The sequence below is a fragment of the Zalophus californianus genome, chromosome 17, assembly GCF_009762305.2.
Source record: "Zalophus californianus isolate mZalCal1 chromosome 17, mZalCal1.pri.v2, whole genome shotgun sequence".
NCBI classification, from domain to species: Eukaryota; Metazoa; Chordata; class Mammalia; order Carnivora; family Otariidae; genus Zalophus; species Zalophus californianus.
The window spans coordinates 54,806,763-54,821,411 of NC_045611.1; the positions used below are offsets into that span (position 1 = coordinate 54,806,763).

At 39.8% G+C, this 14,649-nt stretch overlaps 1 protein-coding gene across 1 annotated transcript in view; it reads left to right on the plus strand.

Moving 5' to 3' along the window:
* Positions 1–12,415, plus strand: part of LOC113935806 (zinc finger protein 432-like) — a 38,960-nt gene extending 26,545 nt beyond the window's left edge. Inside the window, 2 exon segments of the mRNA XM_035725258.1 lie at positions 8,938–9,743; positions 9,745–12,415. Coding sequence (XP_035581151.1) covers positions 8,938–9,743; positions 9,745–9,924 — 986 coding nt within the window. The 3' untranslated portion in view covers positions 9,925–12,415.
* The last annotated feature ends 2,234 nt before the right edge of the window (positions 12,416–14,649 follow it).

The following is a 14,649-nucleotide window of genomic DNA, read 5'->3' on the forward strand; positions in this document are numbered from 1 at the left end:
AGAGGGAGAAAGAGACTCTTAAGCGGGCTCCACACCCAGCATGGAGCCCCATGCAGGACTTGATCTCACAACCTGAGCTGAAATTAAGAGGTGGACGCTTAACCAGCTGAGCCACCCAGCCAACCCAGTTGGCATTCCTGGGCTAAATCCCCCTTAGTCTCTGTAATCCTAGATTTTTTTATGTTATCCTAGATTTGTTTTGCTAATACGTGTTTTTTTCCCTTTAAATTCTAGTTTGTTGACATACAGTTCAATATTGGTTTCAGGAGCAGAGTTCAATGATTCATCCTTTACATATAACACCCAGTGCTCATCATTAACAAGTGCCCTCCTTGAAACCCATCACCTATCTATCCCATCCCCCACCCACCTCCTTCTATCAACTCTGTTTGTTCTCTGTAGTTAAAGAGTCTCTCGTGATTTGTTACCCTCTCTTTTTTCTCCCTCTCATGTGTTTTGTTTTTTTTTTTTAAGATTTTATTTATCTATTTGACAGAGAGACACAGCGAGAGAGGGAACACAAGCAGGGGGAGTGGGAGAGGGAGAAGCAGGCTTCCCGCTGAGCAGGGAGCCCAATGCGGGGCTCGATCCCAGGACCCCAGGACCATGACCTGAGCCGAAGGCAGATGCTTAACGACTGAGCCACCCAGGTGCCCCCCCTCTCATGTGTTCATCCATTTTGTTTTCTTAAATTCCACATATGGATGAAATCATACTGTATTTGTCTTTCTCTGATTGACTTATTTTGCTTATTGTTTTGGTAATATGTTAACAATTTTTCACCTATATTCATGAAAGAGATTGGTCTGTAATTTTCTTCTTCTGTGATGCCTTTGTCTGGCTTTGGTATTTTGGTGATAGTGACATCATAGAAGGAATACATCTGGGCCTAAGCTTTCCTTTGTGAGACTTTTGTTTTGTTTTTGTTTTTTAGGTAGGCTCCACGCTGAGCATGGAGCACAAAGTGGGGCTTGATCTCCTGACCCTGAGATCAAGACCTGATCGCTTAACCAACTGAGCTACCCAGGCGCCCCTGTGAGACAGTTTTTAATTACTATTTCAGTTTCTTCTTATATGTCTATTTGGGTTTTTTAGAACTGTTCTTCTGTCAATTTTGTTACTTGTCTCTTTCCAGGCGTTTGTCCATTTCATCTGAGTAATATATATTTTTAATCCATGGTTACTCAGAAATGTGCTAGTTAATTTCCAAATGTTTGTGTATTTCCTGAATTTCATTCTGAAAGCAGATATCTAATTTAATTCTGTTGTGGTTGGAAAATATATTTTAAATTTATTGACATTTGTTCTATATCTTAAATTATGGTCTTTCCTAGAGAATGTTTCATGTACCTTTGAAGAAAATGTATATTTTGTTCTTGTTGAGTGTGGCATCAAATAACTGTCAGTTGATTATGGTGTTGAAGTCCTAAATATCTCTGCTGGTTTTCTTTTCTTTTTTCTTTTTTTTTTTTTTTAAATTATTGACAGTGGGATTTTGAAACTTTCACCTCTTGTTGAATTTTCTATTTCCCTCTTTAATTCAGTTTTTGTTTGTATTTTGTGATTCTGCCATTAGGTGTATATAGATTTATAATTTATAGCTTCTTCATTTGTATACCTTTTCTATCATTATTGCCAACCAGAGAAAACTCATATAAGCCTTGGCACCAGAGTTTTTATTGGAGTTAATGAACACAGACATGACTGACTGCCGGTATGGCTGACCTTAGTCTCCTCCAGCCCCTCCGGAGGCCCGGCTGATACCACGTGGTCCAAGGCCCTTCACCATAAATCACTTTATTAGAATAGACTGCCTTGCATGGCCCAAGCTTCCCAGGTGAACAGAGACACTCTTATCAGGCAGGATATTCCAAGGACTTAGAAGTTTCCTCCTAGAAACTAAGGGCAAAAGCCAAACCTCTGTTGGGCAAGGTTAATCATTTAGTGCATCAAGTGGATAAGACAGTTCTTATGATTTGCTTGGTACATTAGTCTTCACACTGAAGTGTGTGTACCCATGGAGCATATAAAGACTTCCAGAGCAGTGCGTGGGCATACATGCTTTTTATTTATTTTATTTTTTAAGGTTTTATTTATTTATCTGACAGAGAGACACAATGAGAGAGGGAACACAAGCAGGGGGAGTGGGAGAGGGAGAAGCAGGCTTCCCGCTGAGCAGGGGGCCCAATGTGGGGCTCGATCCCAGGACCCTGGGATCATGACCTGAGCTGAAGGCAGACCCTTAACAACTGAGCCACCCAGGCGCCCCACACATGCTTTTTAAAGACACAGTGGCCAGATTTTTGGAACCTTCCATATGTCCTAAATGGATGTGCTTGATAATCCACCTGCCTCTGAGGCATCATGCTCTGCTGCCTTTGCTTTTCCACCTCCCCTTTAATAGCCATACCACTTCTCCTTCACAGAGGAAAGGCATACCTTTCACTCCTTTAGAACCCTGCTTTACTGCCCTAGAGTGTGAAAGCCTCGGAACAGTTGGAAATATTGAGGTCCTCTAAGGTAAGTGCATAGCAGCAGTGATAACACCTAGGCCCAGAGGAAAAGTACACTCAAAGTCAGTTTGCTCTTCAGCCCACAGGTCCCAGGTCCCCAAGAGCAAGAGTGATCAAGTGAAGGAATGAAGGAAGAAAAAAGAGGTACTTGTGGACTTGGATATCATTATTTCTAGGGACAACTTCAAGCAGATACCAAGCTTTCTGACTCTTAAGAACTTTGTGGCAGATGCAGAAGAGACGAAAGACAGAATCCATGTTACTGTTTTGTGAGCACAGAAGAAAATGATCAAGGCCCAGGTGATTTTTGTTTGCTACGTTTTTCCTATGTTCTCTGACAGATTTGTGGTGATCTGAGAAAAATCAGTTCAACCTTTTAGTATAAATTGGGATAATTGGATTCTGGGGAGAAATTAACTTAGATTCTAAATTCAAAAGCAGAGCAAAGTGAAATCAGGAATATATTACTCACAGGGGTCATCCTGAAGGACTAATATTGGAACACAGTGTGTGACTGGTGCATCCTGTGGGTTACAGTAGCTGTCGCTTTGAGTCTGATATCTCTAACAAACATCATAACCAGAGAGACATGAAAAGCTATGTGATGTGCACTGACTCTGTGGGGAAGGCAGACCGGTTTCTTGGGGGATTCAATAGTTTATGCCACTTAGGCCTCCTGAAATTTCTTTGGTGGATTTTCTTGGAGGGCATCAGTGAGGTGTATTCTAACCTGCAGCCTTCTGGTGAGTGGAAAAGCAGATTTCCTATAGCTGTCTCTTACAGAGGGCCTCCTCTGGGAATATGTCAAGCAGAGGTCAGTGGGTACAGTTCTTCAGGGCACCATAGTCTGGTGATCCAGGGACCCAACTTTATGGCAGTCTGGAATAAAACCACTGAAATGGCGTAGGAAAATGAAGATTGCATGACTTTCAAATGGTCCTCCGTGAACAGGTAGTTGAAGTGGAGTTTGAGTACAGATTTGGCAGTAGTAGTAGTTGAGAAAGTGTTTTTCTCTATTAAGGGTTTGGGTTGTTGGCATCCATGGGGTTTGACTTAAAACTTTCATTCCATCTCAGAAAGTGGGGTATTTTTCCTGTGTTTAAATTACCTTCCTATTTGTGTTTTTATTTTATTTTGTTTTTACCTTTTTTCTTTTATGTACACAGGTGACTCATGGTAAGAGAGTGCCTCTTAATCCCCTGGTGTAGCATTAACAAATACCTGGTAGTGCATACTTCTTATATGTATCTGTTTGTGCATTTACATACCTAAATGTATATATCGATCATATTTTATATGAGTGGAACAATACTGCAAACAACACGGATAACTATAAGGGGATTCCTATTAGTTGAAGTACCACAGGCCTAGTACCAGTTGAGCATCTAAAAGAAAGATGACTGCACTGGACTGAAGCATAGTAGCTATGCAGCTATGGAAAAGTCCATGAGTTTGGGGTGCCTGGGTGGCTCAGTCGGTTAAGCATCCAACTCTTGATTTTGGCCGAGGTCATGATCTCAGGATCATGAGATTGAGCCCTGTGTCAGGCTCTGTGCTGAGTGTGGAGCCTGCTTAAGATTCTCTCTCTCCCTCTCCTTCTGCCCTCCCCTACCCTTGGCTCGAGCACGCGCACACTCTCTCTTTAAAAAAAAGAAAAAAAGTCCATGAGTTCATAGTCATACTCAAAAAACAAACAAACAAAAATCTTTGGAGTTTGATGGGAACAAAATATTTGATTTTTGAAATGATAAATAACACAGTAACACATGTTCAGAGATTCACTCTGAATTTAATAGAGTTAGTGTGAAATAGTACAAACTTCATTGATAGCAGCTTGGTACTCCTTGACCCTTACACTCATGTATGAATCACCTCTCCAGAGTGAGCCACAGTTATTTTCATGTACATCCTCCAAACTCTTTTTTAAGTGTGTTGGCATTCTTTACCTGTTGGTACCTATAAGCCAACTTTCTACTTTTTCACCTGACACGATGAACTTCAGATGTTGTGTGAGTAATAATTAAATAATACACTTATTGATGAATATTTAGATATTTTTGTTATTACAAACCATAAGAATGAACTGCCTTGTTAATGGCTTTTTGTGAAATTGTATCAGTGTTCAGAGTAGCTACAGAGAAATCAACTATGGGGTGTGGTCATTTCACATTTTAACATTCCAACTCATGGTCAGTGTGGCATCATGCTTAAAAGTGTAGGTTTTGCGGCCAGTTGCCAGCCGTGTGACTGCATTCTTCAGTTAGCCATCACACCCCTTTTCTCATGTAGAATGGGGTTAATGACAATGGCACTTAAATCATAAGGTAGGGTCTAAAATGAATTAATCTAGACAAAGCATCTAGAAGAGTGCCTGGTTGATAGAAAGCGTTATATAAGAACATCCAGTGCTCCTCAGCTTGCCAACACTTGTTATGTTATCAAATTGCATATTTTCCACAGTCTGTATGAACCAATATTCTTTTGCCTTATTTTATTTTGCATTTTCCCAATTGCTTGTGAGGTTCAGATTCTTGTCCCTTTGTTGCTTTTTTGGATTATTTCTTCTTTGATATGTGGTCTTCATTCTTGGCTCATTTGAAAAATCATTTTTTGTCTTACTGATTTGTAATTGTTTATCTTGTGATATATTGATCTTTTATATGTTGCAGTTATTTTTCTAGAATCTTGTCTTTTAGCTTTTCTTAATATCTTTTTCCATGCAAAAGTTTTATTTTTGATTCAAATTAAAATTTGTTAGCCTTTTCTTTATGGCTTTTTACTTGTGCTATAAACATTCCATGTTTTCTTCTATTCTTCCATAAGTTCTTTCTTTAAAAGTGTATGTCTTATATTCATTATCTATTGGTGGTGTGGCATAATAACATATATATCTATCTGCCTAATATATAGTCTTTTACCCTGGTTCCTGCTAATATTTAATCTTTTACCCTGGCTCCTGACACAGTTTTCTCTAAAACTCTTATAATTTCCTCGGTGATAGTAGTGTCTGTCACAGAGCTCCTAAATCCCTTGGAATTTTCTTGGTGATAGGACTGTCTTTTGTTCTAATTAGGTGACTCTTGGTGTGGGCTCCTGGATGTCTTCTGTGGGGGCCGGTCTCTAGAAAGATCAAGTCATGATTAGAAGCTTGGAACTTGCAGCCCTGACCCCATCCTCCAGAGTCGGGAGGACTGGATAATGAATTAGTAATCCATTATTAGATCATGTCCATGAAATGAAGTCCCCATAAAATCCCGAAAGTACAGGGTTCGGAGAGTTTCTGGATTGGTGAACACATCTACATGCTTGGAGGGTGTAGCATACCCCAACTCCACAGGGACAGAGCTTGTGGGTTCAGGACCTTCCAGACCTTGCACGAGGTACCTCTTCATGTGGTTCATTGGTATCCTTTATAATGTCCTTTACTATATAATAAACCAGTAAATGTTAAGTTAGTGTTTCTCTGAGTACTTTGAGCCGTTCTAGCAAATGATTGAATCCGAGGAGAAGGTTGTTGAATCCAAGGAGAAGATTGTGGGAACCTCTGATTTGTAGCCAATTCTGACAGTGTGTTACCTGGAGACTCCTTCCAGGTGGGCAAGCAAGCATGGCTTACTTAGTCTGTGTTGTTTTTACTCACAATACTTCTGATACCAAATGAGGTTTTTTCCTCTTGACACCAAATATGTGATCTCTTCCAACACCACTTCTCCAGATTGACACTGGACTCTGACACTGACTACCTGCAGTTAGCATCAGATTACACAGATTTAAGAGTGCAGACCTGCAAGAAAGCCACCACTTGGGATTCCAGTCTCAAGTCTTGGTCTTCTGTACTGACTGACGGGCTCTAAGTCATGGTTTCTGCGGTCCCTTTCTCAGGACAGAGTATGGGGGTGTGCCACCCTTCCAACAGCATGATGTGCTCACCAACTTGGAAGTTTGCTGAACCTGTGGTTTTGGGGGGCTTTATGGAGGTTTCATTGCTTAGGCATGATTGATTAAATCATTGAACATTGGTGATTGAACCCCACCCCTTAGGTGGGGCTAAGTTTCAACCCTCTAATCATGTAGTTTGTTTCTCTGGTGACCAGCCCCCATCCCGAAACTATGTGAGGGCTTGGGTTACCAGTCATCTCATTAGCACACAAAACACACTCATCACTGTGGAGATCTTAAGCATTTTAGGAGTTCCTTGTACTAGGAACTGGGGCCAAAAGCCAAATATTTGTTTTTTGTCATGTCGCTGCTGGGTACTTTGTTTCACAGTCACTCATGAGCCTGTAAGCAAGGTGTAAGCCAGGATGGCATCTGATCTGGAGGCTCGGGTGGGGAAGGATGCACTTCTAAGCTCACTTACTGGGTTGTTGACGGGATTCATTTCCAGAAGGGCTGATCAAGTGAGATCCTCAGTTCCTACCTGTCTGCTCATGTAAGATTCTTAATAGTTCCTTGCCACATGGGCCTTCCCTACATGCCACTTGTTTCATCAAAGTCATGAAAGGACAGATTCTGTTAGCAAGATGGAAGTCACCGACGGAGTCACCTAGGCTCCCCATTTCTACTAAAATGCGTATAAGAAAAGTATATATAGGGGTACCTGGGGGGGCTCAGTTGGTTGAGCGTCTGCCTTCGGCTTGGGTCATGATCCCAGGGTCCTGGGATCGAGCCCCACATTGGGCTCCCTGCTTGGCAGGAGGCCTGCTTCTCTCTCCCCCTCTGCCTGCCACTCCCCTTCTTGTGCTTTCTCCCTCAACCTCTCTGTCAAATAAATAAAATCTTTTAAAAAGAGGAAAAAAAAAAAGAAAAAATGTATATAGATGAGGCTATATGGTGATTAGAACAGCCTCCCTCATGCTTCTTCCATATTAACAAAAGTAATTCACATCATATTAAATAGGACTGTGTTAATTACAGGAATCACTGACACTGGAGGATGTGGCCGTGGACTTCACCTGGGAGGAGTGGCAGCTCCTGGGCCCCGCTCAGAAGGACCTGTACCGGGACGTGATGTTGGAGAACTATAGCAACCTGGTGTCAGTGGGTGAGGACAGCTTTCTGTGTCACTTAGAGGTGCTCAGTCACTGGCTTTTCCTCTATCACTTGATGAAAGCTTTGCAATCACTGTGGTCTTCCGAAGAGTCCCCTATCTTGGTCCTAAACAAAGGAGTATAATCTTTTCTATCCTGAAAGAGAACTTCTAACTACTTTGCATGTGAGAAATCGCTTTATCTCTAAAATGTAATATTTTCCCATCTCAACTTACTATACCCCAAGTCACTGCATCTAAGTCTTTTGTCATTTCTCATGAACAGGGTGTCAGGCTACCAAACCAGATGCATTGTCCAAGTTGGAACACAGAGATGAACCATGGATAACAGAGGATGAAATCCAGAATAGAACTCATCTGGGTGAGTGAGTACCAGCAAGGGGAGTGGCTGAAGAAGTTTTATTCTAGTCTTTAAGAGAAGGTGTCACAGCTGTGAGAGTGTCTGAGGATACCTAATCAGCTCCTCCCCATATTCCTTTCCCCAGATAAGAACTCTTTTTCTTTTGTGCGTATTTAGCTCTAAATATGCTCCTTACCTCTTCTTGGATCTGATATTTATTTCATTTTAAATCTTTATAATTTTCTTTTAAAATTATATAGTCAACAATAAAGAGCCACCCCCACCACATCATCTTTAAAACATTTTTATTCCATACCATCCTTGTGAGAGAATTTGTTGTTCTCTTTTTTTCCTAGAATTCAGGATGCTTGATAGTCATCTGCAAGAGCACTCTCAAAACCACAGATTTCTGAAGAGCACACAGCAATACGGGGAACAGAGTACATTTAGAAATACTGTTCATTTGAGCAAAATACATTTTGCCATAACACAAAATCATGTGTTTGATTTATGTAGAAAAGCTTTGAAATCAAGTTTGAGTTTAGTTAACGAGAAGAGAAGATATGAAACAAAAAAGGTTGTTGAATTTAATGGAGAAGAAAAATCTTTTCTGCATGGTAATCAGGAACATTTGTATTCTGGAATTGAATTCCCTGAAAGTGCAAAACATATCAGCACTAAATTCCAAGACTTTAATCATCAGAGGACTCACAAAATAGAGAAACCCCACACATGCATCGAAGGTGAGAAAACCTGCATCAGGAAGCCTCGGCTTATTTACCATGAGAGCAGTCATAGAGGTGAGAAACCCCATGAGTGTGATCCATGTGGGAATTCCTTCTCCAGAAATGTCATGTTCACTAAACATCAGAAAACTCATACACAGGACAAAGTCTGTATAACCAGTGAATACAGAAAAGCCTCTAGTGTGAAGAGCAGTCTCACTTTGCCTCAGCAAACGCAAACAGCAGAGAAATCCTACACATGCAGTGACTGTGGAAAAGGCTTCACCATGAAGCGCTATCTGATTGCACATCAGCGAACTCATAGTGGAGAGAAACCTTATGTGTGCAGTGAATGTGGAAAAGGCTTCACTGTGAAAAGCAATCTCATTGTGCATCAGCGAACTCATACAGGGGAGAAACCCTATATATGCACTGAATGCGGAAAAGGCTTCACCATGAAGCGCTATCTTGTTGTCCATCAGCGAACTCATACTGGAGAGAAACCCTATATATGTAGTGAGTGTGGAAAAGGCTTCACAGTGAAGAGTAATCTCATCGTACATCAGCGATCTCATACTGGGGAAAAATCTTATATGTGCAATGAATGTGGAAAAGGCTTCACCACAAAGCGCACTCTCATTATACATCAGCGAACTCACACAGGAGAGAAATCTTACTTATGTAATGAATGTGGAAAAGGCTTCACCACAAAGCGCACCCTTATTATACATCAGCGGACTCACACAGGAGAGAAACCCTATGAATGCAATGAGTGTGGTAAAGCCTTCAGTCAGAAGATATGCCTCATACAACATGAGAGATGTCATACAGGAAAAACTCCCTTTGTGTGTACTGAGTGTGGAAAATCCTATTCTCACAAATATGGTCTCATTACCCATCAGAGAATTCACACGGGAGAGAAACCCTATGAGTGCAATGAATGTGGAAAAGCCTTCACCACAAAGTCAGTACTCAATGTCCATCAAAGAACTCATACAGGAGAGAGACCATATGGATGCAGCGATTGTGAGAAAGCCTTCTCCCACTTGTCAAACCTTGTTAAACATAAGAAAATGCACACAAGAGAAATGGGTAGATTCAGTCAAGTTGTAAATTCCTTTAACACAGAGTCACAGCTCATTACTTATTAGTGAACTCCTACAAAACAGAAGCCCTATGAATGTGATGACTGTGGAAATGCCTTCTGTGGCAACGGCTTCTCTGGCAACCAAGACTTCATTAAACATCAGTGTTTCCAGCAGATTGGAATGTAATCATGGTACTGCTGGTTGTTGATGTGTGTCCTGCGGAGATTAAAAACTTGTCTAGGAGGTAAATCTGGGAGCTACAGTGAATGTGTTGTAGTGCCTTCAGTGATCCTTACCTCATATTTTCTGTCAGTGAAAACATGTTGGGAAAACTCTGATACATTCAATGTGGAAATGCTTTGAGCAAAACTTTCTAGCTTCATTATATTCTGAAAAGTGTATGCTGAGATAAATTCTGTGAATGCAGAGACTAGAAAGGCTTTCAGGGGGAAGGTAGACTTTATTATCAGGGATCATCATAAATCATCAGTGAGCTTATTGTTTATAGAAATATGATTTAAAAAAAAATTTATGATGACCATGGGAAAGCTCTTACCCAGAAAGAAGACCTCAGTGAGGGTCAGAGTCCACACTGGAGAAAAACTTCAAGAGGACGATATATATATATATGGCAGGATATCAGTGACACATTCTGCCTCGTTTTGTCAGGAAATCATAGAGAAATGAAAACTTCATGAACATACTAAATGTAGAGCACCTGCAGTCAAATATCAGAGAACTTATGAAGAAATGAAGTCCTGTGAAAGTGGTAAATGTCGGTGCTTTTAAATGTTACAAGTCTGACCTCATTATACATCAGATAATTCACCTGATGTACATTTTCAGATGATACTTTGAAACCCTTTTCTAGTGGCCTTGTCAGTAATTCCTTAGTTTTAAAAAGTATAGTCTGCTTTCCTCATCACTGATTATTTATTGTTATACACCGTGCAGAGTGTTCTATGGAGTATTCTAGGACTACTCTGTATCATAAGATTTTTTACCTTTCTTTGGCTCTAAACTTAATTGTAAATTTAGTATACTGAAGTAGTTTTTTGGCTTTTTTTAAAGATTTTATTTATTTGACAGAGACACAGCAACAGAGGGAACACAGGCAGGGAGAGTGGGAGAGGGAGAAGCAGGCCTCCTGCTGAGCAGGGAACCCGATGCGAGGCTCGATCCCAGGACCCTGGGATCATGACCTGAGCCGAAGACAGACGCTTAACCATCTGAGCCACCCAGGTGCCCCACATACTGAAGTAGTTTAAAAGGAAACTGTTTTAAATTTATAAAATAACAAGTATTTATACTTGCTTAACTAAGTTTATAAATATGACCAAATATTTTATAAAACCACCTTCCAAGTTATTTTTATAAAATGTTTAATTTGAAATCATTTTAACTTACAAGAAATTGCAAAATAGTCCAGAAGACTTCCCTAGTATCCTTTACCTAACACCTCCCAGTAAAAACATTTATGTAAGCCACATCTTATTGAATCCAGGAAAATGACATTGGTAGTATACTGTTAGCTAAGCCCTTAACCTTATTTGGATTTCATTAGATTTTCATGGGTTTTTTTTTATGTTGTAATTCTAAGAAGTTTTATTACATATATAGATTCATGTAACCACTACCACAACCATCACATAAGACTGTAATCAACACAGATTTCCTCATTATACCTTTTTATGCTCATTCCCTTTATCCAAACCTACCTCTAGCAACCACTTACCTGTTTTCCATCAGTATAATTGTATAATTTTATGAATGTTACAAAAATCATTTTTACAACTGGATTTTATATATTTTATATATAGGTTGTATTTATTCATATAATTTTTTATATTTTTTCCATAAAAGTTATATTATTAACTATATACAAATTTATAATTTTTTATTGGTAGGAAGTATGTAAGCTTTTCATGTTTTTGTCATTTGGCAAATTGCTCCGAAGACTTACGTGAGTTAATGGATGGTTGTTTTTATTAGTGAGTAATACACATACTGGATGACCAGTTTGTTTATCCCTTCATTCTTGGAAGAGATTTCCTCGTTTCAACTGTTGTAAAGATGGTATGAAATCTGCATACAGGGTTTTGTGTGAACATAAGTTTTCATTTCTCTACAATAAATACTCAGGTGTATGATTGTGGGGATGTATGGTAAGTTGTGTTTAGCCTTATAAGAAACTACCCTCTTCTATTATGGCTGTGCTCTTTTACATTCTCACCAGCAGTGTATGAAATATTGTTCTGTGTCCTCTCTAGCACTTGGTATTCAGTGCATTTGACACTTGAACAACATGGGGGTTAGGGGCACTGACGCCCAGGCAGTTGAGAATCCACGTATAACTTAACTACCAATAGCCTGCTGTTGACTGGAAGCCTTACCAATAACATAAACAGTCGATTATGTGTTATATACTATATTCTTAAAGTAAGCTAAAAGAAAACCAGACTTCTGGGGCGCCCGGGTGACTAAGTCAGTTAAGTGTCTGACTCGGCTTTGGCTTAGGTCATGATCTCATGGGTCGTGGGATTGAGCCCTGCGTCAGGATCTGAGCTCAGTGCCAGGTCTGCTTGAAAAATTCTATCCCTCTGCCCCTCCCCCTGTTTGCTTGCTCTCTTTCAAATAAATAAATCTTTAAAAAAAAATAAGACTTATGGGGAAGACAAATACCATATGATTTCACTCATATGTGGAATTTAAGAAACATGAACAAAAAAACGACTTTTTTTAAAAAGATTTTATTTTATTTATTTACTTGAGAGAGCGAGAATGAGAGAGAGAACACGAGAGGGGGGAGGGTCAGAGGGAGAAGCAGACACCCTGCTGAGCAGGGAACCCAATGCAGGACTCCATCCCGGGGCTCCAGGATCGTGACCCGAGCTGAAGGCAGTCACCCAACCCACTGAGCCACCCAGGCGTCCCCCCAGACTCTTTATATAGAGAATGATCTGGTGGTTACGAGAGGGGAGGTGGGTGGGGGAATGGGTGGAAAAAAGGGAGATTAAGAGTACACTTAAAGTGATTGGCACTAAGTAATTTATAGAATTATTGACTCACTATATTGTACACGTGAAATTAATATAGTACTATATGTTAATTATACTGGAGTTTTAAAAAATTATAAAGCCTAACAAAATCATAAGGAAGAGAAAATAACATTTACAGTACTACACTGTAAAAAAATCCACATATAAGTGAACTCATGCAGTTCAAACCCATGTTGCTCAAGGGTCAACTGTGTATTTCTTTTAGCCATTCAACTAGCAACATAGGAGAGATTTAGTTGCTCTCCATCCTCCCCAGCAGTTGGTATTGTTGCTATATTTTACATTAACTCTTCTCTTAGGTATATAGTAGTAAACAATCTTGAGCTTAACTTATATTTCCCTAATGGCCAAAGATATTCAACATAGCATTATTACTACTATAATTAGACTTATTTATCTTACAACTGGAAGTTTGTACATTTTGACCATCTTAAGGTATTTCATCCACACCCCACCCCCAACCCTGCCTGTCACAACCACCAATTTTTTCTCTGAGTTTAGTTTTTTTTTCTTTTAGATTCCACATATAAGTGAGATCATACAGTATTTGTCTTTCTCTGACTTATTTCACTTAGCATAGTACCCTCAGGATCTATTTATGAGTCATAAATGGCAGGATTTTCTTTTTTATGGCTGAATAATATTCATTTGTGTGTACATTTTCTTTATCCATTCATTTTGTGTAGGAGGACACTTAGGTTTCGATGCCATGGCTGTTGTAAATAATGCTGCAATGAGCATGGGAGAACAACTGTCTTTTTAAGATAGTGATTTCATTTCCTTTGGATAAGTTCAAGTAGAATTAGTGGGTCATATGGTGGTTTTATTTTTAATTTTTTGAGGAAACATCACACTGTTTTCCATAGTGGCTGCACCAAATTTACAGTGTCCTTCATTCTTTTTATGTCTGTATGCATGTTCATTTATGATTTATTTAACAGATCACCTACTGATGTACATTCATATTGGTATTAGTTACCTTTGCATTACAAAATCACTTTCCTAAAAGTTAATGTCTCAAGACAAACATTTACTAATTCTGTTGTGTGGGCCTAGGGTTGGATGTCTGGTGGGGCTGTCTGGACAGAGGCTCCGTGAACTAGATGGCTACACCTCTAAGCCTCCACTGGAATTGATGGGGTCTTTCACAGGCTCTCATGCTGCAAGAGGCTAGCCTGGGCTCCATTCTAATGTGTTAGAAGAGCTCCAAGAGACACATAGACCATACCTTACTGAGCAAGTTTAGTTCTATCCTGTTTGTTATTTGTCCTATTAGACACATTGGTCAGCGTCACTAGGAAGGGATGCTATCCAAAAGTGAACATAGAGGGGCGCCTGGATGGCTCAGTCGTTAAGCGTCTGCCTTCGGCTCAGGTCATGATCCCAGGGTCCTGGGATCGAGCCCTGCACCGGGTTCCCTGCTCCGCGGGAAGCCTGCTTCTCCCTCTCCCACCACCCCTGCTTGCGTTCCTTCTCTCGCTGTCTCTCCCTGTCAAATGAATAAATAAAATCTTAAAAAGAAAAAAATGAATATAGAGACCCAAGAGTAGTACATTTATGTAACAGGCACAAGAGTGTTTATTTCTTTAAAATTGTCAAAATTGATGCCATAATTACCCTTGTACATGTTCTCAAAAAAAATAAATTTCTACTGAATCAATTTTTGAAATTAATTGCTGGTTTAAAGAGATGAAAAGTTTAAATTGGATAATTGCAGGATTTTACTGATTTATATGCCCTCGTCTGAATCCTGCCTCCCCCAAAACACATCAAATACCTAATATTAAGTATGTGCATTTTAAACTTCCAACTATGATAAGCAAGATAGTACTCAAAGCTGTATGTGGTGGACAACACCTATGCAGATGAGAAAA